Genomic DNA, 25,054 nt, shown 5'->3' with positions numbered 1-25,054 from the left:
GGTCCGCCACATACCACACATACAGTAACAGGTCGTCTGCATACAGCGATACCCGGTGCCCCCGCACCAGCCCCCCTCCAGTTCCTGAACTCCTCAAAGCCATCGCCAAAAGTTCAATTGCCAACGCAAATAGCAGGGGGGGATAGGGGGCACCCCTGCCTCGTCCCCCGGTACAGCCGAAAGTATTCCGACCTCCTCCGATTTGTGGCCACACTCGCCACCTGAGTCTTCATACAGTAACCTAACCCAACTAACGGAACCCCTCCCCGAACCCGAACCCCCTCAACACTTCCCACAGGTACTCCCACTCCACCCTATCGAAGGCCTTCTTCCGCATACATAGCCGCCACTATCTCCGCTTCCCCTCCACTGCAGGCTTCAATGATTACATTTAGGAGCCTCCGCACATTGGTGTTTAGCTGCCTCCCCTTCACAAAACCCGTCTGGTCAAATTTGTACAGACTTTAAAGTTGATTGCTGGGAAGTATGTTTCCCGGGGTGTTTATTTGTTGCAACCTGTTTTGGATGTATGATTGTAATACAATACATTTAAAAGAAGACAATACAGGAAAGAGGGAAAGAAGTGAGTACGGTGGGCTATTATCAGGATAGAAAGCAGCAGCAGGTTGGCCACTCTGCCACTAGGGGGAGTAACTGTCAGAAAAAACTTTTGAGCTGAGCCCAGTCCACTTTTTCTAAATGTTTACCGTACAGCCTGCAATGCTAAATAAATTTCGGAAAATATTTCCCAGGAAGGGGAAATGAAAAGAAAAGCTAAATGCATTTAAAAGTTAAATAAATACATCAATTAATTTTCAAAATTGGTTACTCAACTGGTAAATTACTTTGGAGCTGAGGTACTCTTAATACCCAATCAGTGGCTAAAATATGCAACATCATGCAATATTTTGTCACATATACTCTTTCATTGTAAATACCATATTGTGTCTCAGACATTAAGTGACAGGACAGCTTTAGCATCAAAAATACTTCTCATTATGCCACCTATGTCCACAAAGGTAAATGTGGACACTTCTATTAAATTTATCTTGGGAAACTGTTGAAATTGACCTTTCTTGATGCTTTCAACAATTGGAATGCTGTGCTTCATGTACCAAATTGAATATTTAATAGCCCCTGAAACACCTTTTGGACACCCTAACAAAATTAATTAGGCTCTGTACAAATGTTAATGCAACATAAAAATACTATGGATACTAGAAATCATAAATAAAAAACAGAAAATGCCAGAAATACTCCGGGTCAAGGACAGCATCTGTTGAGAGAGAAACCGTTATTGTCTGTTATTTTGTCAAGCCAACGTGGATACGTACATATGAAATAGGAGCAGAAGTAGGCCATTCAGCCCCCTTAAACCTGCTTCACCATTCAATTGGTGACCGTTTGGACCAAATGGTCACCATTCCCGTACCAGCCTCCCCGAACAGGCGCCGGAATGTGGCGACTAGGGGCTTTTCACAGTAACTTCATTGAAGCCTACTCGTGACAATAAGCGATTTTCATTTCATTGGGCGGCACGGTAGCACAGTGGGTTAGCACTGTTGCTTCAAAGTGCCAGGGTCCCATGTTAGATTCCCACTTGCTTCACTATCTGTGCGGAGTCTGCACGTTCTTCCGTGTCTGTATGGGTTTCCTCCGGGTGCTCCGGTTTTCCTACCATAAATCCGGAAAGACGTGCTTGTTAGATCAATTGGACATTCTGAATCTCCCTCAGTGTACCCGGTCCACCTTGTCTGGATCTCACCTGCTGGTCAGTGAACCAGCGGCGAACTCCCATCTGTACCGAAGAGGAGGCCTGATGGAATTAAGTGCCCCATGGCATTTACGTGGCCACCAGTGGGCCATCCCTTCGAATGAGATCCCAGGCAATGGAATGAGAGGCTGGCACTATTCACCACTAAGTTACATTGGGCTCCGAGATAATGGATGTCAATCTGCTCATTAATGGGCCTACTTGAAATCCTGCTGCCTGGGCGGTGGGAATTACTCGTTTTTTTTTTTAAATACATTTAGAGTACTCAATTCATTTTTTCCAATTAAGGGGCAATTTAGAGTGGCCAATCCAACTAGCCAGCATATCTTTGGGTCCTGTGGGGCAAAACCCACGCAAACACGGGGAGAATGTGCAAACTCCACACGGACAAAATGACTAATTTTCTAACTTTGGATGCCAATGATGAAGTTGGTGTGTCGTTATTATTGAGTAGAAGTCACTAGTGTTTTTCAGATTAGAATATTCCAGCAAGCAGACTTGTTGGATAACTCATTCCTATGATACTAATTCAATTTTTTAATATTCTGATTGACTTTGTTTATAAATTTAGATTACCCAATTCTTTTTTCCAATTAAGGGGCAATTTAGTGTGGCCAATCCACCTACCCTGCACATCTTTAGGGTGTTGGGGGGGAAACCCACGTAAACACGGGGAGAATGTGCAAACATCACACGGATAGTGACCCAGAGCCAGGATCGAACCTGGGACCTCGGCGCCGTGAGGCAGCAGTGCTAACCACGGTGCCACCGTGCTGACCATGCTGGGAATTACTCATCAGTCCTCTCTCGCCTTCAGACTTAATCAGAGGGAAGTTTCTGCCGCTGCCGGAGGACTAACGCGGGGCCTTTCCCAATATTAATTGGGACCGGCCACTATGTTTCCCACAGCGATGGATGAATTAAATTCCACCCAATGATTCAGGTCAAAAACCCTTTCATGCGTACTGATTCCATATAAACATGTTCCTTCATTATGAATTTCTTTACATTTCTTATATGTATGTCATTGTATGAATTCATATTGTATGGTAAACAGGAATTTCTAATAAACAGGTGATATAATTCTAAAAGGCATGGTTGGCTTATATTATGCAGCATTGTTATTGAATAGAGACGCATATTGGAACACCTATCGATGTGCTACCGAGCCAAGTTCGAATAAGATTTTTTAAAGGATATTTTTTCTTGCAGAATAGGGACTAGTAACCACTCTGGTTAAATTTGATATTCTTTGTGTTCTCTCACTAATAGTCAGTTGCTGGTTTTGAAAGTTTGTTCAACCCCCCTGAAGATGAGTCCTGTTCCAACATGCCCCTGATCAATATCTTGTTGCTGCCTGTGAAGGAGGATGCTTTGCTTGGGACATCACACTAACAAAATATGAGGACAAAAGGTAAGTAGTTTGCTTGAACTGTAATAATAATAATCACTTATTGTCACAAGTGCGCTTCAATGAAGCTACTGTGAAAAGCCTCTAGTCCGCCACATTCCGGCGCCTGTTCGGGGAGGCTGGAACGGAATTGAAGCCGTGCTGCTGGTCTTCTGCATGACAAGCCAGCTGCTCCTTAGCCCACTGTAGCTAAACCAGCCCCATTAGCATTTATTGACATTTTTGACCAATTTGAAATTTGAAACTTCATCATTTTGTGGGGGTGGAATGTCCATGGGTGCCAGTGATTCTCCTTGTATCAGGTTAAAATGCCTCTGATAATTCTGCGAATTTTCTTCTGCTAATGCACCCATCAGCATTTCCAGCAGTCTGTCTAATGTGTCTTCCCTTTTCCCAGCCCCTCCTTTGCCTCCACTGTCAGTGTTCAATCATTCAGCTATCATTCTTTCGCAATCTGGATATTCCTTCTGAAACCGCCTCCCAACCTTGCCTTGCTACTTCTCTCCCACCTTCAGCCCCTCAAAAACAGTTTACTTCTTTTGTTTGTTCATCTCCGAACTACTCCTTTATCCTACTTGGTGTCTTCTGACACATAGGGCAGCACGGTAGCATTGTGGATAGCACAATTGCTTCACAGCTCCAGGGTCCCAGGTTCGATTCCGGCTGGGGTCACTGTCTGTGCGGAGTCTGCACATCCTCCCCGTGTGTGCGTGAGTTTCCTCCGGGTGCTCCGGTTTCCTCCACAGTCCCAAAGATGTGCAGGTTAGGTGGATTTGGCCATGATAAATTGCCCTTAGTGTCCAAAATTGACCCTTAGCGTTGGGTGGGGTTACTGGGTTATGGGGATAGGGTGGAGGTGTGGACCTTGGGTGGGGTGCTCTTTCCGAGAGCCGGTGCAGACTCGATGGGCCAAATGGCCTCCTGCACTGTAAATTCTATGAAATCTATGATTGCCAATAAACACCTGAAGATAGGCCAAATGTAAGGTATACCTGAAAGTGCATTCCGTAAACTTTTTTTAAAAAGTATTTTCATTCAAATTTTAATATTTTTACATTTACACATATTACAAAATATAAACGCATCCCCTCCCCTCCTCCGAGCATTTGACGGTAACCAGCTCCCTGAAATGTCGTATAAACTTGCTCTATTTTTTATGGGATCCCTCACTCAACCCTCTTAGAGCGAATTTCACCTGTTCTAAGTCCCAAGAACTCATTTAAAACCCTCAGCCACAGCAAGGCACAGGGTAGGGAAGCTGACCTCCACCCTAACAGAGCCCACCTGCGAGCGGATCAACGAGGGTAAATGCTAAAACAGCTGCCCCCGCTCCCGTCTGCAACTCCAGCAAGTCTGATCCTGTGAATATGGCCCCCAGGGGACTAGGATCTAAATCCACATGCAAGATAGCTGACATGGTGCTGAATAACAACCTCCGAAATTTCTCCAACTTTGTGCAAGACCAGAACACGTTTACATGATTGATTGGGCCCCTCCCACAACCCTCACAAATATCCTCCACCCCCTCAAACAGCCGGCTCATCCTCGACTTCATCAGCTGTGCTTCGGAGTATAACCTTTAGCTATATCAACTCCAGTCTCCCACAGGAGTTTGAGGTATTTCACGCTCTGCAGCGACCTCACACCACAGCCCCATCTCCAACGACGTCCCCAGGTCCTCCTCTCACTTGGCCTTATCCTCCTCCAAAATCCTCCCATAGATCGCCGAGATGCCCCCCCCCCCCCCCCACCCCCCACCCCCCCCCACCCCCCCCCCACACACACACAACCCCAGCCCCGACAACACCCCCTCCAGGCAGCGAGAAGGTGGAACCACTGGAAAAATCAGAAAAACTTTTTTCACAAAATCCCGCATATACATCTAGCTGAAAACCTCCTCTCGTGGGATCCCAAACTTCCCCCAACTCTTGCAAACACCCTTCTAAAAATAAGTCCTTCATTTCCATCACCCCTCGCTCCTCCCATCCTGGAAACTAACACCATCCTCGCTGGCTCAAACCCATGGCTCCCTCGAATTGGCATCAACTTCAACCCTGCCCCCCCAATCTAAAGTGCTGCTGAAAATTGCCTCCATATTTCAGCGTGGTCACCACCACAGGATTCCCCGAATTTCCCGAGGGCAAACCGGAGCGGCACTGTCGCCGGCAATCCTGATCCCTTGCAAGAGCCTGTTTCAGTCCTCACTCACAAAGTCTCGGTCTCCTCCTACTCCAACCCCGCACTTTCTCCGCGTTCGGCATCCAACAACAGTATAACGGTTCAGAAGGGCAAGCTCCCTGACTGTTACCCCTCTCTGAAGTACCATCCTCCTAATCCTTGCCACCTTACCTGCTCACAAAAACCAGGAAACCAACCTATCCATCCCCCATAAAAAACAATTTTGGGCAAAAAGCCCAGTAAGCACTGAAATAAAAAAACACGGCAAAATGTTCATCTTAACCTGCCCACAATAGGTCCCACCTCAATAGATCCGCCTTGACCCTGCCCACCAGACTCGTGAAGTTCAACTTACGGAGCCAAGCCCAATCCTGAGCTCTCTGCATTCCCCAAATACATAAAGAGGGTTGTTGCCACCCGAAATGGCAACCGCCCTGCCCCGACTCTGCCCTGGTGAAGACACCACAAAACGCTCACTGCATTCTGTAAACGTAAGTGATAATTTGGGGAAATCTTTGTGTTCCTATTTAAGGACATTTCATTCTCCTAATTATAAATGAAGCAGTTTTAATATTGAGTTCAGAGCACCAATTCACTTATATTTCAACTGTTCCTTAAAAGTCCGTTTTAATGAAATTCTTTCTCTTGAAGTTGCCATAGCTGTTTTACCACATGGTTCACACGATATTCACAATGCTCCAGTTAATCTATGCACAACAGTAAATGGCAGCTTGTCAACAAGAGAAAATGTTTTGAGCCCAAGTGAATTTTCAGAGTAGTAGAAGATGCTGCGGAGTGATGTCATGGAGGTCAGGCTGTTGGAGAGTGCTCTCTGTTCTTCTGGCACTCACCTCTCTGTTATGCAAAAGGATAACATACATCCTCCCTTTGGCAAATGCTCGTGAAGCTTCTCTTGCCAAAGGGAGCTGCAGCAGTACACTCCTGGTAGCAATGTAAATGCCTGAATGGCATTTCTGCATTTCACACCTGGCTGGGAATGACCATGGGGCCCATTCTTTTCAGGATCTAGGTTAGCAGAGTGTGCTGATGCCAAACTTGTACCTGTGGAAAAGGCACTCCTGTGGCATGCAAAGCACATGCAACTGGAACAGTAAATGCTGCGAGTGGCCTGAACTTCACTGCATCTTCTTGCAGCGTTCTAGTGGACACGGTTTCAATCCACCACGGCAGCTGGTGGAACTGAAATTTAATTAATAAATCTGGAATATAATGCTAGTCTCGGTAATGGTGACCAGGAAACTATAATCAATTATTATAAAAACCCATCTGGTTCACTAATATCATTTAGGAAGGAAATCTGCTGTCCTTGCTCGTCTGGCCTACAGGTGACTCCAGACCCACGGCAAAGTGGGTCCAGCAAAGTCAGTCCAAGGGCAATTAGAGATGGCAACAAATTACTGACCATGTCAGCATCCCGTGAAAAGAGAGAAAAAATTTCCCTCTCTGCCCAGTGGGACATTCTCCTTTAGATGCCTCCGTTATTTGGAGTACAATATTTTCCTGTTCTACCAGTGATGCCAACCCTCGACCCATCTGAGTTTGTATCCTGAGTTGATAATTATACATGAACATGATTACAGGCAGGTTTTCAAATACTGCTAATCAAGTTGGAGCTAAAGCCTGAAGACTAAAATTGACTCCTTCAGTTCTACAATCTTCGACCAAAAGTTTAAACATTTGCTATAAATTCTGGTGGTGATAACGTGTTGGGCATGAGTAGGGCAATTATTTTGTATTCTTACAAGTGGAGGAATGTTGCAGTTGGTAATGGAAATTGCAACTACTTGATCGGTTATGGAAATGAAGTGCTTTTTGGTATGTTTATAAAAATGCAATGGTTCATTGTGAAATATTAACATGGCTTTTCTCCTGTTTTGTAGAAACATTGCGATGGAATTTTCAATTCCCAATTTACAATAACAAAGATGGCAAATCTGATTGCTGTATTGTTGATTCGTTGGCCTTCTGCAATGATGATCTTGTCGGTAAATATACTGTGATTTGATGGAAATTGCAGGGACATTCCACTTGACCTATTTAACTTGTGATGAGTTAAACTGATTTAAATTTGTTTTACTAAGCTGGCTTTGCATCTCTAATCTAAGTTCATGACCGATCCTGGTGGAATCAAAGCTTATTTCCTGAATATGCTGAATTTGCACAGTCTCGGTTAGATGTCCAGTTTCTCACTTGGGAATCTAGCATAAAGTTGTCCTTTCACACACAGGGCACAGTCGACTGAAAATAAATTATTCTGCAGTATTGTTTTTAAAGCCTTACATTTTGAAACTAAATCTCTCCCCCAAATAAGCAAAATGGCTAATTTTCTAACTTTGGGTACCAATGATAAAGTTGGTGTGTAGTTACTATTGAGTAGAAGTCACGAGTGTTTTTCAGATTAGAATAATAATGATAATATTCCAGCAAGCAGGCTTATTGTATAACTCTATTTAAAATTTTTTATATTCTGACTGACTTTTTAAAAATAAATTTAGAGTACCCAAATCATTTTTTCCAATTAAGGGGCAATTTAGTGTGGCCAATCCACCTACCCTGCACATCTTTGGGGTGTGGGGGCGAAACCCACGCAAACGGGGAGAATGTGCAAACTCCACAGGGACAGTGACCCAGAGCCGGAATTGAACCTGGCATCTCGGTGCTGTGAGGCAGCAGTGCTAACCACTGCACCACCATGCTGCCCTTGTCTGATTGACTTTTAACACGTGTTTATGCACAGCAATAATTAAACCTTTTGGATGCTGAAACTGCTACGTTTATGCATTTTGTCATTGCACAGCTTCCAAAACTTCTATGCAAGGTTCAATATACCTGTGGAGCTGGAGTCAAACCTTAAAAAGATGGAACAAACGCAATACAAAGCTGAATGCAGCAATTCTGAGAGAGATGGAATGGTCAAATACAGATGAAGTTTATATAGCACTCACCGCTTGCCCAGGTTAGTGCAAAGACCCTGGAGTAACAAGACACCCGATAAGATCTATGATAAAAACAGAGCGGGTTGCATTTTATGTCCCTGCCAAATGTATTTTCAACAGGAATGCACATATGACTTCCGGTTGCGGCTATGCGGAGCAAAAAAGGACTTTTGGGCTCTTTTCAGGGCCCCCAAGGGTACTTTATCGACGGTTCCCGGTGTGGGAAGGAGTTAATAATAGCTCCCCGTCAGTATATGGCTTTAACTAGGAGCGGGGCGACAAAAAAGGTGGTGGTGGTGGACCCGAAGAAGGGAGGGAAGAAGGACAAAATGGCGGCAGGCGGAGACCAGGCATTGTGGAGGCAGTGGGCGGAGGAGTAACATGAGGGTATCCAGCGCTGCCTCAGAGATTAAAACGGACCTGCTAGAGCCGATGAAGGCTTCTATTGATAAGCTGCTGGAGACCCAAACGGCCCAGGGGGTGGCGATCAGAGAGGCTCGACAAAAGATCTCTGACAATGAGGACGAGATCTTAGGCCTGGCGGTAAAGGTGGAGGCGCACGAGGCGCTCCACAAGAGATGGCAGGAGCGGTTCGAGGAGATGGAGAATCGGTCGAGGCGGAAGAATCTGCGGATTCTGGGCCTCCTGGAGGGGCCGGACGTGGGGGCCTATGTGGTCACCATGTTGAACTCGCTGATGGGAGCGGGGTCCTTCCAGGGGCCCCTGGAGCTGGAAGGGGCCCATAGAGTGTTGGCGAGGAGGCCCAAGGCTAACGAGCCTCCAAGGGCGGTGCTGGTGCGGTTCCATCGGTTCGTCGATCGGGAGTGTGTGCTCAGGTGGGCCAAGAAGAAGAGGAGCAGCAGGTGGGAGAACGCGGAGGTTCGGATATATCAGGACTGGAGTGCGGAGGTGGCGAAGAGGCGGGCCGGGTACAATTGAGCGAAGGCGGTGCTGCACAGGAAGGGGGTGAAGTTTGGCATGTTGCAGCTGGCGTGACTGGGTTACCTACAAGGACCAGCGCCATTATTTTGAGTCTCCGGAGGAGGCGTGGACCTTTGTTCAGGCCGAGAAGCTGGACACAGACAGGGTCGGGATGGGCGATTGGGGACTGCGGTGGATCTGTTATGCCTAATTTTGGTTCGGGGGGGGGGGGCCTTTGCATTGTTTTGGGTTTCTTTTTCTGTGTTTTTCTCTTTCGGGTTGGGGAGGGTGGATGGTGCGGGTTGGGCACTGTTTTGGTTGGTGGCGGGCTTTTTTCCCCGCGCCGAAGATGGGGGGGCCGGGGCGGGGAAGCAAGGATTGTTCCCTGCACTTTGGAACGGAGGGGGGAGGGGGCGAGCCTGTGGATGGGGAGCAGGAGAGGAGGGTGGGCCTCACAATGGGAGGAGTCGAAGGGGAGGCGCGGGAGTGGCCGGGGTCAGCAGGAGTCAGCTGACTTGCGGAAGTGCAATGGGGGGGGGAGTAAACTAGCTGGGATGGGTCCTAGCCGGTGGGTGGGGGGGGGGGAATAGAGTTGCTGCTGCTAAGGTCAAGGAGGAGCTGGAGGGAGTGGTGGTGGTGGTGGGGTGGGGGGGGGGGGGGGGGGGGGGTCGAGACGGGGGTATGCCGCTGTGGGGTGCGGGCGCGTGGCTGGCCGAGGAGGGGTCATGGCTAGTCGGCGGGGGAGGGGTGCGGGTAGCCCCCTGATCCGGCTGATAACCTGGAATGTAAGGGGACTGAATAGGCCGGTTAAGCGGGCCCGCGTGTTTGCGCACCTGAAGGGTCTCAAGGCGGGTATGGTTATGCTTCAGGAGACACACCTGAAAGTGGCAGACCAGGTAAGACTGAGGACAGGGTGGGTAGGTCAGGTGTTTCACTTGGGGCTAGATGCCAAAAATCGAGGGGTGGCGGGCGATCTTGGTGGGAAAAAAGGTGTCATTCGAGGCGTCGAGCATTGTGGCAGATAATGGCAGTAGGTACATAATGGCAAGTGGTAAGTTGCAGGGAAAGAGGTGGTACTGGTCAATGTGTATGCTCCGAACTGGGACGATGCGGGTTTTATGCGGCGTATGTTGGGTCGGATCCCAGACTTGTATCGGACTGTATATATCGGGGAGCGGGAGGCTTTTGCTCGCCATTTACAGAGTCTGAGTGTCTGAATGACACTGTAGATTATTGCAATTACTAGAAGGGCCTCTAGTATGTATGAAAGGGGGTTCCATTTGGCAATGTTTTTGCACCAGGTGGGGATTTCGATGTCTGTCTTTGTGTGGTGCAGTGTTCGGGCTGCTGGTGGTCTGTTGGGTGGCAGTGTTCGGGGCTGGTGTGGGGTTTGTAACAAAAATCCGTTGCGCGCGCAGTTGCAGAAGTCCAGCGATGATCCAAACACATGTCAGCGACCCTTGCTTCATCCTGTGTTATCCTGGGGATGCAAGCATAGTATCTGTTATTATCTTTGGTTAATATCTCGTTTTATTAGTCTTTCTCTCCTTAGTCCAATTACCCGTTATGATTGTCACCATGTGTGACTCCCTCATTTTTTTTTTTTAAATACCATTTTGGAGAGACAAGAAATGCAAATTTTTTAAGTACAGAGACTCTCGCAGCTTGTGGTCGATGCAGGGTCGTAGTTTACACAAGCCTTTTGACCTGCGACTAAGGTGCGACTAATACCATTTAGTGGTATCGTCATTTAGGTGTGCACGGTTCAATTGTCCGTAGACTGCCATGAAATGAATCCATAGACGACTAGCAAACGCGGTCGGATGTTCTCCCTTCTTTTGCCTGTGGTGATTTAAACCCTCGACTGGATCTCCTTTGTTATACCCGATGGCATCTAATATGGCTGTTTTCATTTCCTTTAGGGTTCCTCCTGCTACATTTTGGGGTTCTGGCAAAGCTGACCTTACGGATTGGCTGAGGCTCATAACTATTAGCTTTACTTCCTCCCTCTTATCTAGGCCGTACATAACCTTTTGTTGGCGCACCACCTCAAGCTGAGCGGGTCTGCGGTGGGCTGGAATGGAATAATTTTTGTGTAAGCGTCTCTTAATTGGATTATGGAGAGTGGGATGGTGTAAACTTATCAGGCTCCTCATCCGATGACCTGTGTTCTGTGGTAACCGGATTCATGGGGGTCGAATTGTGAGTGGGTGTGTGTGCTACCTGTGCAGTCGGTGCTGCGGGTGCTTTTCATTTTGGAGCGTGGGGGGTTCGATTTTGATTCCCCGTGTCCTCTACATATTTTTGGGCGCTTTCGTTTAACTCTTGCCAATCGGGAGCATCTTCCTCATCTAAATCCCGCCCAAAAGTGTACCTGAAGCCATTCTGTACTGAGAATAGCGACTAACTTTTTTCCATCTTCTGTCAGCATTTAGCATGGTCAACGGTAGTCTGCCTCTGTTCCTTAGTGGAGTTGTGGAGCGTTCTCAAAGCTGCTTTTAAATCTGCGCAATTGCTAGTTAGCTGGGCGACCTGTTCTGTTTCCTCTCTTACCAGGACTGCGTGCTGTGTATCTTGGTAGGCTTTATCATACTGGGTCGGGAAGCTACTAAGGTGAACTAGACAAGATTGATGTGCGTGTTTTACATCGGCCATTTCCTTATCCTTAGCTGCTAACTGTTCCCGGAGTTGCTCAATTGTCTTCTCGCTTTCGTTAATTTTTCCCTCGTTCTTTTCTTCCTTCTCAATTAACTGCCTACGGAGCGTCTTCACGACCTCCTCTGTGCCTCGCAACTGTGCCAAACGGGACACTATTGCCATCGGCTTTCTGACTTTCCCTACATTTTTCTTGTGAACCTCACTTAGATTCTTCCACCAAGTCTGTCCTATCTTTCCTGGACCTGACTCATCATTAGCGCAAAAATTCGACCAAAGGGGCCATCCTTTCCCCTTTAAGTATTTCCTTAACTCTTCCTCCCATATGGGGCATTGCTCTGCTCTGTTGGTCGCTGCGACCTCGGGTTCCTGTGGATTCATCAATCTTTCCATTGTTTTAGTGGCCATTACTTCGCTTATCTCATTCTCTACTTTTAATTTGGGACAGGGGAATAAGGCGGCGATTTGAACAGCGGGTATGGCTTAAGCTATTTTCCGGCTCTCAATCCCTCGATAGTTGTACAAAATTCTAACGAGTTTACCTTACTCTTCCTGTTAGGTACGCATGTGGGTTAGTACACACTTCCAAAATTTGGTTATTTGGTCGATATGGGACTTGCACTTGTGATTCTTTCTCTTTCGCGCATTTGGATTCAAAGTTTGTGGGTTCTCTCGGAGTGACAAAGTCACTTCTAATCGAGTCCCGTCAGAGTTCGCTGATAATGTTGCTCTATTTATTTATCTCTGTGAACGACAAGCCTTTCCCTTATATCGATCAAATGACCACACGACCAGTTAGTTAGTTCAAAAGATGGTTTATTTACATACACAAGAGTTATCTCAACATGCAAACACAATATCTACTATGAGTTAAACTACACCTATCAGCTACAATAACCTATACTTAACTTCAAGGTGACCGGCACGATGCAAATGGATAAAGGCCTTTATCTGGATTTCACTTGGCTGGTTTGAAGAAAGTGGCTCTGTCTCTGCTGGGTTCATCCGTCAGGTGGTGATCGTTGGTCTTGTACTTAGCTGGCTGTTCCTGCTGCAATTGTGTGGCACAGGCCGGATCCAAGAGAGACCGAACTCATGGCTGCGCTCTCTTTTATCCCCCTGGGTTTTCGCGCTCTTTAGGGCGGTCCTTAACCTTGGACCCAATAGTTCGACAGGGCTCTGACCGCTCTCTTCGATTTCGGCCAATAAAGGGACGGGTGCCTTGGTAGCTGGGCGGGTCCTCAGCGGTCATTGACTTTGGCAGTTGTGCTTTCTGAGCAAGAGAGTGGCGCCGATCAGTCTGTGGCTGTGAGTTCTATCGTCCTGGGCAAATGGGCCATTGAACTGTAAACGAGCGGGGGTTTCAGTCCGGTCTGGTTACCTGTGTTTTAGATACACCTAAGCTGTGTATCTGTCTGAGTCCTGGGTTGGCAATAATTCCCATGGTCCTTTGCAGGTCGCCATCTTAGATGACTACAGGTGCTCTTTCCAAGGGCTGGTGCAGACTCCCTGATGGGCCGAATTGCCTCCTTCAGCACTAAATTCTAGAATTCCAGCATCCGCCATATTTTGCCTTTATTGCTAAGTCCTTTATCCTTTTACAACAAATACTATTGTTTCTGTTTTTTCTTCTAGGGTACCCAAAAAAAATCTATTGTTATGACATAGTTGAACAGTGAACTGTTTCGAAGAATAGTGAAGTTTCACTTACAGGAGAAACCATATTCTACCAAATAACCGTACAAACCTAAATAATATGTAATCCCAGCACAACATTTGAAAGGCTTCACAAGTACAAGGACCCCCCCCCCCCCCGCCAAGTATAGTGAATGTTCTGTAGACAAAATGTTATAGTGGTATATAAGTACATTATTGTCAGGATTTGCTGGCGATTTAGTTATTTCATGTTTACTGTATTAACAAGACTGGTTAGAGGTAGCCTTGGCGATGTCATTGGAACTTCTGTGACATCACAAATGAGCTGTAGGCACGCCATTAAAACACTGTTCTTGCAGCCTTATGATGTGTTAAAGTCTTGAATAGCGGAGGCCATTCTCTGTTGTGCATATAAATAGAATGAGATATACCTACTATTCAGTAGAAGAATTAGTTCCTGGTGGATTCATGTTCCAGTGGAAACTACCAAAAACTATGGAAGTCTGGTCTGGAAATAACTGACTGTCTGCCATTGGAATTATCGGGTAGGTGGGACCTTGGTTTGCCGTCTCATCCAAAGGACAGCAGCTCTGACAGTGCAGCACTTCCTCAGTACTGCACTGGAGTGTCAGCCTTGATTTCTTTTTGTACTCAAGCCCTGGAGTAGGATATGAACCTGGAACCTTGTGAGTTGAAAGTAAAAGTCCTATTACTGGAGGCAGAGAGAGGCCCAGAGGATTGGAAAAGGGCTAATGTCACACCCCTGTTTAAGAACGGAGGGAGAGGGGCAGCACGGTGGCGCAGTGGTTAACGCACTGCTGCCTCACGGCGCCGAGGTCCCAGGTTCGATCCTGTCTCTGGGTCACTGTCCATGTGGAGTTTGCACATTCTCCCTGTGTTTGCGTGGGTTTCGCCCCCACAACCCAAAGATGTGCAGGAGAATTTTATATTTTGAGGTTGGAAATGAAATAATGGAAAAGTTCTTTTTAAAGATGGTGTGGGGCAGAAAAGGCCAGGCGAGCTGATTTGTCCTTAAAAATAAATCAATATCTTGTGAATGATTTCTTAAAATGGTTACAAACATTGCAGTGCTTGCCAATCCTCCCTTTGTTTTTGATTCCTAAGATGTTGTTGCTGGGAGATGTTGAAATTAAAGGGTAGTGGTGTAATGAGGGTGATTTTTACCTCGTGCTCCAGATAGGAAACTGAAGATTGGCCACGTGTTTTACAAACTGGTTTTACTTCCCATTGAGCGAAAATAAAATTGGGCAATGTGTAAAATGGGCAGATGATCCAATCCTTCTCTTTCCCGCCAGATACATTAGTTTAAAATTACCACTCTGATATTTTTTTAAATATAAATTTAGAGTACCAAGTTATTATTTTTTTCCAATTAAGGGGCAATTTAGCGTGGCCAATCCGCCTAACCTGCACATGTTTGGGTTGTGGGAGTGTAACCTGTGCAGACACGGGGAGAAGGCAAACTCCACACTGACCGTAACCCAGGGCCGGGATTCGAACCAGGGTCCTCCGCCTGTGCTAACCACTGCGCCACGTGCCGCCCCACCACTCTGATATTTAAGGGTCAGTGATGTAGGTTGATTGATTATTTAATCTTCTGATATTAGGCGTTGATATAATAAAATAGGTGTCTATAATGCTGTACCTTTTGTTGTATAAAGTACCTATTCTATGATGGTGATATCAGTTTAATGGTAGGTAGCTTAAGATATCACCTTGGTTATGGTTCCAGTTTAGGAGCACTGTTCTTTGACCTCCATAATCTAGTCCCATTACTTGTCTTTACCTGATAATGATGGTATTTCAAATACTAAAGACATAATCCAAATGTTAACTTGTAGATATGAAAGGTTAAAGAATAAAGATGCAGTGTAATACCGGTGAATAGAAGGGCGGAGTTTACCCAACAGTATTGCAGCAATTTAACAGAGTGGATTCTTTCTACAGTTGAAAATTATCTCATATGTGGAGATGAGAAGGGAGACATTTGGATGTATGAGCTTGACAGGTTCACCAATGAAGAAATGAAATCTGGCAAGAAGACCTCCCCAACACAGGTAGCTCGTCCTCGTTACTAATGAATGAAATGTATTTATCATTAGTTGAAAAATTAACTGAATCCATTTAGTCTTAAATGATTTATCTCTTCATCTATTCACCATGCCTGTAGGCCGAATCTTAAGATAACAAAGGTTTCTGCAAACTTAAAATTAAATGTTATTTCATGCTCTTCTCTGCTTTCCTCGTTCTCCACATATCCCTAAAAATGCAGACAGAATATCTGTAACTTGTTTTCAAGAACAGTATTCCTTCAAAATCACATTACCTCGCTCTATCAGATGACTGTCCCCTTTCCCATGACCTACAAAAGTGCCCTGATACCTTTTTCTTTTATGCTCTCTTTTTTTCAATAGTTGCCAGTGGTTACATTCTGACTGTTCCCAGTGGTGTGGGAAAGACTCTGTGAAACATAACATCCGTCTTCAGTCTGTGGATATGATCATTAGTCCTTGTGTTCTACCTATCTCTAGAAGGAACATTTTTAAAAACAATTATATTTCCCAGTAATTCAAAAATGATTTTCTTATTCTGACCAAGAGTTTTAGAACATAGAACATACAGTGCAGAAGGAGGCCATCCGGCCCATCGAGTCTGCACCAACCCACTTAAGCCCTCACTTCCACCCTATCCCCCTAAACCTGTACCCCTCCTAACCTTTTTGGACACAAAGGGCAATTTAGCATGGCCAATCTACCTGACCTGCATGTCTTTGGACTGTGGGAGGAAACCGGAGCACTCGGAGGAAACCCACGCAGACACAGGGAGAACGTGCAGACTGCACAGACAGTGACCAAGCGGGTAATCGAACCTGACACCCTGGCGCTGTGAAGCCACAGTGCTAACCACTGTGCTTCTGAGCTGCCCCAGTTTTCACTGTTATTTGTTCTTTACAATCTCGGATATATTCCAATATATTCTTCTCAAGCCAGAAGAGAAAGGGGCAGTCTGTTATCCAGCCAGATAGAACATCTTGGGTTTACAAGAGTGGATTAAGAATGATGCATTATCTGTTCAATGTCCCCTCTGATAACATAACTGTGATTCCAAAACAACACTACATGAAAAAATGCATCTTCACTCCACTGGAGACGGCACGGTGGTGCAGTGGTTAACACTGCTGCCTCACGGCGCAAGGGCCCGGGTTCGATCCCAGCCCCAGGTCACTGTCCTTGTGGAGTTTGCACATTCTCCTCGTGTCTGCGTGGGTCTCATCCCCACAACCCAAAGACGTGCAGGATCTGGATTTAGGTGGATTGGTCCCGCTAAATTGCCCCTTAATTGGAAAGAAAAGAATTGGGTACTCTAAATTTTAAAAATCTTCACTCTACTGAACTCATTTGGTTCTCCCCAAGTAGAATGTGGCTTCACCACTTTATTTAAAAAAAATTAAATGTTGAAGCGTAATTGTTTCCTTGAGAAGAACATTCCCATGGGGCAACGTTACATTCTTAATGTGATGGATTTAAAAAATTGAGTATTTGATTTTTAAAAGCAGAGTACAAGAGGCAACATCACATGTTTTGTATATTGTTTATTCTGCCCCAGTGAAGGGAAAAGGGGAATGAAATACTTCCTTCGCAAAAAATTAGTTTCTATTCGCTATTTTTACCGTGTGAATGTTTTTAAGATAAATTACATTAGGAGTTTGATTTTTTAACTTGCCATATCAGTCTGTTGTTCATGGTTCTAATTAAGGATGGATGGGGAAAGCATTTATGGAACACTGCAACTTCACTGTAAAGCATTTAATGATTATATATCTGCATAGGAATGCACAACATTCATGCATCTGAGGACACGGCATTTGTACTCACAAAATATTAGATGGTGGATGGTAGTTTGGTCCGTTTGCTCACTTTGTTCACATTCTTGTGCATTTGCAGATTCTGAAGTGGCCGGCCATAGAAGCACGGGGGGAAATAATTGAAGGAACATTGATAAATAATGTAACCACGGACCGAGAATTTAAATACCTTGTAGCAGTGACGGACAAAAACATAATTGTTATTTGGAAAAGAACATAGCGTTTTTAGCAGGGGAGCAGAACAACTGGATGCCCACAATCCAGATATTCAGCCACCTTGACTCGAGTGGCACTGCACGGTGCTGTACGGCATTCTAGTATTGTGTTCAAAAAAGCCATGCATTTTAATCTGAGAATCCTGAGCCCTTTCTGAATGAGAAATGTGCCTTTGAGAAGAGGAACACGGTCGAAGAATCATTGAGCCAATGTAACAAATAATAGCAGGTGACTTGCGGTGCTGCTTGTGGTTAAATCCGAATAATAAATACAGACAATGGAACATTACAGCGAAGTACAGGCCCTTCGGCCCTCGATGTTGCACCGACCTGTGAAACCACTCTAAAGCCCATCTACACTTTTCCATTATCATCCATATGTCTATCCAATGACCATTTGAATGCCCTTGGTGTTGGCGAGTCCACTACTGTTGCAGGCAGTGCATTCCACGCCCTTACTACTCTCTGGGTAAAGAACCTACCTCTGACATCTGTCCTATATCTATCTCACCTCAATTTGAAGCTATGTCCCCTCATGCTAGCCATCACCATCCGAGGAAAAAGGCTCTCTCTGTCCACCCTATCTAATCCTCTGATCATCTTGTATGCCTCTATTAAGTCACCTCTTAACCTTCTTCTCTCTAACGAAAATAGCATCAAGTCCCTCAGCCTTTTCTCATAAGATCTTCCCTCCATACCAGGCAACATCCTCTGCACCCTTTCCAATGCTTCCACATCCTTCCTATAATGAGACGACCAGAACTGCACGTTATACTCCAAATGCGGCTGCACCAGAGTTTTGTACAGCTGCAACATGACCTTCTGGCTCTGAAACTCAATCCCTCTGCCAGTAAAAGCTAACACACCGTACGCCTTCTTAACAACCCCATCAACCTGGGTGGCAACTTTCAGGGATCTATGCACATGGACACCGAGATCTCTCTGCTCATTGACACTACCAAGAATCTTACCATTAGCCCAGTACTCTGTATTCCTGTTACTCCTTCCAAAATGAATCACCTCACACTTTTCTGCATTAAACCCCATTTGCCACTTCTCAGCCCAGCTCTGCAGCTTATCGATGTCCCTCTGTAGCTTGCAACATCCTTCCACACTGTCCACAACTCCACTGACTTTAGTGTCATCCGCAAATTTACTCACCCATCCTTCTATGCCCTCCTCCAGGTCATTTATGAAAATACAAACAGCAGTGGCCCCGAAACAGATCCTTGTGGTACACCACTAGTAACTGAACTCCAGGCTGAACATTTCCCATCAACCACCACCCTCTGTCTTCTTACAGCTAGCCAATTTCTGATCCAAACCGCTAAATCAACCTCAATCCCATGCCTCTGTATTTTGTGCAGTGGCCTACCATGGGGAACCTTATCAAATGCTTTACTGAAATCCATATACACCACATCAACTGCTTTTACCCTCGTCCACCTGTTCGGTCACCAAATCTAAGAACTCAACCAGGTTTATGAGGCACGACCTACCCTTCACAAAACCGTGTTGACTATCCCTAATCAAATTATTCCTTTCTAGATGATTATAAATCCTATCTCTTATAAACCTTTCCAAGACTTTGCCCACAATAGAAGTAAGGCTCACTGGTCTATAGTTACCGGGGTTGTCTCTACTCCCCTTCTTGAACAAGGGGACAACATTTGCTATCCTCCAGTCTTCTGGCACTATTCCTGTAGACAAAGATGACTTAAAGATCAAAGCCAAAGGCTCAGCAATCTCCTCCCTCTGGGAGGAGCTTCCCAGAGAATCCTAGGATAAATCCCATCTGGCCCAGGGGACTTATCTATTTTCACACTTTCCAGAATTGCTAACACCTCCTTATGAACCCTCGACAACATTGTCTTTTTCATGTGTGAATACTGACGAAAAATATTCATTTAGCGCCTCTCCTATCTCCTTGGACTCCACGCTCAACTTCCCACTACTGTCCTTGACTGGCCCTACTCATACCCTAGTCATTCTTTTATCCCTGACATGCCTATAGAAAGCTTTAGGGTTTTCCTTGATCCTACCTGCCAAGGACATCTCATGTCCCCTTCTGGCTCTTCTTAGCTCTCTCTTTAGGTCCTTCCTGGCTAACTTGTAACTCTCAAGCGCCCTAACTGAACCTTCACGTCTCATCTTTGAAGAAGAAGCCTCCTTCTTCTTGACAAGTGATTCAACTACTTTAGGAAACCACTGTTCCCTCGCTCGACCACTTCCTCTCTGCCTGACAGATACATACTTATCAAGGACACACAATAGCTGTTCCTTGAACAAGCTCCACATTTCAATTGTGCCCATCCCCTGCAGTTTCCTTCCCCAGCCTATGCATTCTAAGTCTTGCCTAATTCCATCATAATTGCCTTTCCCCCAGCTATAACTCTTGCCCGACGGTATATACCTATCCCTTTCCATCACTAAAGTAAACGTAATCAAATTGTGGTCACTATCACCAAAGTGCTCACCTACCTCCAAATCTAACACCTGGCCTGGTTCATTACCCAGTACCAAATCCAATGTTGCCTCGCTTCTTGTTGGCCTATCTACATACTGTGTCAGGAAACCCTCCTGCATACATTGGACAAAAACTGACCCATCTAAAGTACTCGAACTATAGGGTTTCCAGTCAATATTTGGAAAGTTAAAGTCCCCCATATCAACTACCCTGTTACTTTCGCTCCTATCCAGAATCATCTTTGCAATCCTTTCCTCTACATCTCTGGAACTTTTCAGAGGCCTATAGAAAACTCCCAACAGGGTGACCTCTCCTTTCCGGTTTCTAACCTCAGCCCATACTGCCTCAGTAGACGCGTCCTCATCAAACGTCCTTTCTGCCACCGTAATACTGTCCTTGACTAACAATGCCACACCTCCCCCTCTTTTACCACCTTCCCTGAGCTTACTGAAACAGCTAAACCCCGGAACCTGCAACATCCATTCCTGTCCCTGCTCTATCCATGTCTCCGAAATGGCCACAACATCAAAGTCCCAGGTACCAACCCATGCTGCAAGTTCACCCGCCTTATTCCGGAAACTCCTGGCGTTGAAGTAGACATACTTCAAACCACCTTCCTGTCTGCCGGTACACTCCTGCGATCTTGAAATCTTACTCATGACCTCACTACTCTCAACCTCCGGTATACTGGAGCTACAATTCAGGTTCCCAAGCCCCTGCTGAATTAGTTTAAACCCCCCCCCCCCCCCCCCCCCGAAGAGCATTAGCAAATTTCCCCGCACAGGATATTGGTACCCCTCTGGTGTAGACCATCCCATTTGTAGAGGTCCCACCTACCCCAGAATGAGCCCCAATTATCCAGGTATCTGAATCCCTCCCTCCTGCACCATCCCCTGTAGCCACGTGTTCAACTGTTCTCTCTCCCTATTCCTCGTCTCGCTAGCACGTGGCACGGGTAACAACCCAGAGACAGTAACTCTGTTTGTTGTAGCTCTAAGATTCCACCCAGCTCCCTGAATACCTGCCTTCCATCCCCATCCCTTTTCCTACCTATGTCGTTGGTGCCTATGTGGACCACGACTTGGGGGATGCTCGCCCTCCCCCTTAAGAATCCCGAAAACATGGTCCCGAGACATCACGGACCCTGGCACCTGGGAGACAACACACCAACCGCGAGTCTCTCTCGTTCCCACAGAATCTCCTAGCTATCCCCCTAACTATGGAGTCCCCAATGACTAATGCTCTACTCCTCTCCCCCCTTCCCTTCTGAGCAACAGGGGCAGACTCTGTGCCATAGACCTGTACCCCATGGCTTACCCCTGGTAAGTGTCGTGTCCCCCCCCCCTACTAGTATCCAAAGCGGTGTACTTGTTACGAAGGGGAACGACCAAAGGGGATCCCTGTACTGACTACTTCCTCCCAGCCCCTCTCACCGTCACCCATCTATCTTCATTCTTCGGAGTAACTACATCCCTGAAGCTTCTATCTATGACCACCTCTGCCTCTCGAATGATCCGAAGTTCATCCAGCTCCAGTTCCCTAATGCGATTTTTGAGGAGCTGGAGATGTGTGCACTTCCCACAGGTGAAATCAGCAGGAACACTGACAGTGTCCCTCGCCTCAAACATTCTGCAGGAGGAACATTGCACTGCCTTCCCCTCTAGATAACTTGCGGATAAAACAAGAAAAAGAAAGAGCTTACCTGATATTCACTCAACCCCTTAGGTTAGAGGAGGTGGCTCCTCTCCCACGCTTTTAAATCTCCGGCTCCTCGCCCGCTTTTAACTCTGGCTCCTCTCCCGCTTTTAAATTTCCGGCTCCTCTCCCGTGCTTTTAAATCTCCGGCTCCTCTCCCGCGCTTTTAGTGTATAATGCACAATCATTTTACTACTAGTATGTTGTTATGTGTGACTTACATCCTGTATCATGGTAATCACTGTTCTTTTATGCTGTTATTTATATGCTAACTGCTTTTACGTGGATCCTCATATCAGTTAGGAATCTGGCTTGAAGTAGCTGGAAAAGGTTTTGTCTATATGTCAAAAATTGCCTTTGTTCTTTCATGTATTTTTTAAAAGTAGACATTTAGATGGCATGCATGATGACATGTATGACATGAAGTGTGATGATGGTAGTTCAGAATTTCTTAACAAAGTAACCACATTGTAAATTTCCTTCACCATATAGCAGTTAAACTGATCGGAGGCAGTAGTTACTTTTAAAAATTGGATGTTGCGGTTTTAAAGTGAGAGAGCCCCTGTTTAGTAACAGAACAGTATGTATTATATGTAATTCACTCCCGATCATCTGAAATAATATGCACCTGACTACTGTGTCTTTCAATATTTTCTCCTAAATTACTAAAGAATGTTACATGCGAAAGAAAACGGATACTGTGCCTCTGGCATTGATTAGAATTTTATAGCTTGGTGTTTTTTTAACATAGTTTTAATCACTGGAAACAAAGCAATCAATAGCTAGATGTCAATAGTGCAAGATGGGCACTTACCTGGCAGTACGGTGGCACAGTGGTTAGCATTGCTGCCTCATGGCGCTGAGGTCCCAGGTTCGATCCCGGCTCTGGGTCACTGTCTGTGTGGAGTTTGCACATTCTCCCTGTGTTTGCGTGGGCTTCGCCCCCACAACCCAAAGATGTGCAGGGTAGGTGGATTGGCCACGCTAAATTGCCCCTTAATTGGGAAAAATGAATTGGGCACTCTAAATTTATATTAAAAAAATAATTGTCACTTGTGAATCCAATAAGGAATTCAGGAGAAATATATTTTCCCCAGAATGGTTAGAATATGGAACTTGCTACACCAAGACTCATCCTCAGTTCTCTGCCCAAAGGCAGGTCCTGAATCCATCCAGTCAGAACAGGGATCATACCCTATGCTGTTGGTTCCACATTAGCCATTAAAACAACTACGCAACTCCCCTAAAAAGAGTTTGAGTTCCTGTGGCAATGTAGACTTTTACATGCACATTGTAGTCTTGAGCTATGGATCGTGATAGTAAAGGCCCCAGCCCTCTTTCCATCATGTGAATCTCTCCCAATCCTAGTTACTGCCATTGGTGTAAATGTTGGAAGGATTTACAAGTTGATATTCGACCCATTTGAATGCACCTTCCTTGGTGGTCAAATCCAGGAGTAAGACTTGAACCTGAAGCTTCTGGCTCAGACTCTACCACTGCGCCCCAAGACCTCACCACAAAGAATACCTGAGGCGAACAGCAGAGATGGATTTAGAGGAAAGCTAGATAAACCTAGAATAGGAGGATGAGGGAAAATGGAATAGGAGGAATAATGATGGGGGTAGATGAAGTAGAGTGTGAGGCGGCTTGTGTGAAGTACAAGCACAGTCATGTTGCTGTCAGTCCAAATGGCCTTTTTCTGTGCTGTACATTCCATGTAATTATATGTACAATGGTTTTCCCCTATTTACTTGATGTCACTTCCGCAAGCCAAAATGATCAGGGCAGTCTTCAACATTGTCTCCAGACCCCAGAACATCTCATGACATCAGGTCAAATATTGCCAAGGAAACCTGCTTGTTACCCTTCCTTCAGCTGATGAATCAGTACTTTTTTACGTTGAATATAATTTGGAAGAAGCAATGAGGATAGCAAGGGCTCAGAATTTACTCTGGCTGCGGGAGGCGGTGTTCTTCAACGTCTATTATCACCAGTGACTTAGAAGCGCCCCTACTTTTTAATTAATTTTTTAAGTACCAAATTCTTTTTCTTTTCAATGAAGGGACAATTTAGCATGGCCAGTCCACCTACCCTGCACATCTTTGAGACCCACGCAGACACGGGGAGTCCACACGGGCAGTGACCCAGGACCAAGATTGATCCCGGGTCCTCGGTGCCAAGAAGCAGCAGTGCTAACAACTGTGCCACCAGAAACGTCCCTACTGACCGAAATGGCCAAGTCTTGTACAACCCACAGTTGTCACTTTGGGCTTCGGGGTGTTGGTGAGAAAACCTAAACGAGGGAAAAATCTAATTAATCTTGTCCTCACCAATCTGACGCAAATGCGTATATTCCAGACAGTGTTGGTAAGAGTGATTACAAAGGGCTGTTAGATACAAAATCTCATTTTCACAATGTGAATGCCCTGGTGTGGTGTGGGACTACTGCCCTACTAAATGGACTAGGTTCAGAACTAAACTAGCAGCTAAAAAGTGGATATCCATGAGGATGTGGGCCAGCAATAACAGTAAATTGCACTCCCAACACAATCTGTGACTTCATGCCCTGGCATGTCACTGACGGAACGATGTTTCATTGAGTGTAGAATGCCAGGAGTGGCACGAGGAGTATTTGAAAATGAGATACCAACCTGCTGAAGCTACAACACAACTGCCTGCATGCTAAGTAATGGAAGTAGCATTCTATATATCGACAGCTAAGCGATCCCACAATCAATGGATCAGGCAAACGCTCTTAAGTCCAGCTACATCCCTATTGCGAATGGTAGTTAACAACAACTTTTTAATAATAAATTTGGTGTACCCAATTATTTTTTTCCAATTAAGGAGCAATTTAGCGTGGCCAATCCACCTACCCTGCACATCTTTGGGTTCTGCGGGCAAAACCCATGCAAACACGGGGAGAACGTACAAACGTTTACAACAACTTAATGAAGAAGGAGGCTCCGGGAATATAGTCATTCTCCATGATAGTGGAGCCCAGCATGACAAATATAAAAGACAACGGTAAAGCATTTGTAACCATCTTCAGGCAGAAGTGGCAAATGGATGATCGATCTTGGTCCCTATCATACTTGCCAGTCTTAAGCCAATGCAGCTCATTCCATGTGATATCAAGAAATGGCTGAATGCACTGTTCATAGCAAAGGCTATCAGCCCAAACAACATCCCTGTTGCAATGCTCAAAACACAAATTCCAGAACTAGCTATGCCTCTAA

General features: G+C 45.6%; 1 protein-coding gene across 1 annotated transcript in view; it reads left to right on the top strand.

Annotated features, from left to right (window-relative positions):
• Positions 1-22,447, top strand: part of lrwd1 (leucine-rich repeats and WD repeat domain containing 1) — a 61,291-nt gene extending 38,844 nt beyond the window's left edge. The window contains 9 exon segments of the mRNA XM_072470121.1: positions 954-1,019; positions 2,832-2,848; positions 3,047-3,104; positions 3,106-3,188; positions 7,265-7,280; positions 7,282-7,369; positions 8,182-8,340; positions 15,521-15,630; positions 17,518-22,447. Coding sequence (XP_072326222.1) covers positions 954-1,019; positions 2,832-2,848; positions 3,047-3,104; positions 3,106-3,188; positions 7,265-7,280; positions 7,282-7,369; positions 8,182-8,340; positions 15,521-15,630; positions 17,518-17,658 — 738 coding nt within the window. The 3' untranslated portion in view covers positions 17,659-22,447.
• The last annotated feature ends 2,607 nt before the right edge of the window (positions 22,448-25,054 follow it).

The sequence above is a fragment of the Scyliorhinus torazame genome, chromosome 12, assembly GCF_047496885.1.
Source record: "Scyliorhinus torazame isolate Kashiwa2021f chromosome 12, sScyTor2.1, whole genome shotgun sequence".
NCBI classification, from domain to species: Eukaryota; Metazoa; Chordata; class Chondrichthyes; order Carcharhiniformes; family Scyliorhinidae; genus Scyliorhinus; species Scyliorhinus torazame.
Note: the sequence above shows the minus strand (reverse complement) of the source record. Positions and strands in the feature narration are given on the sequence as shown.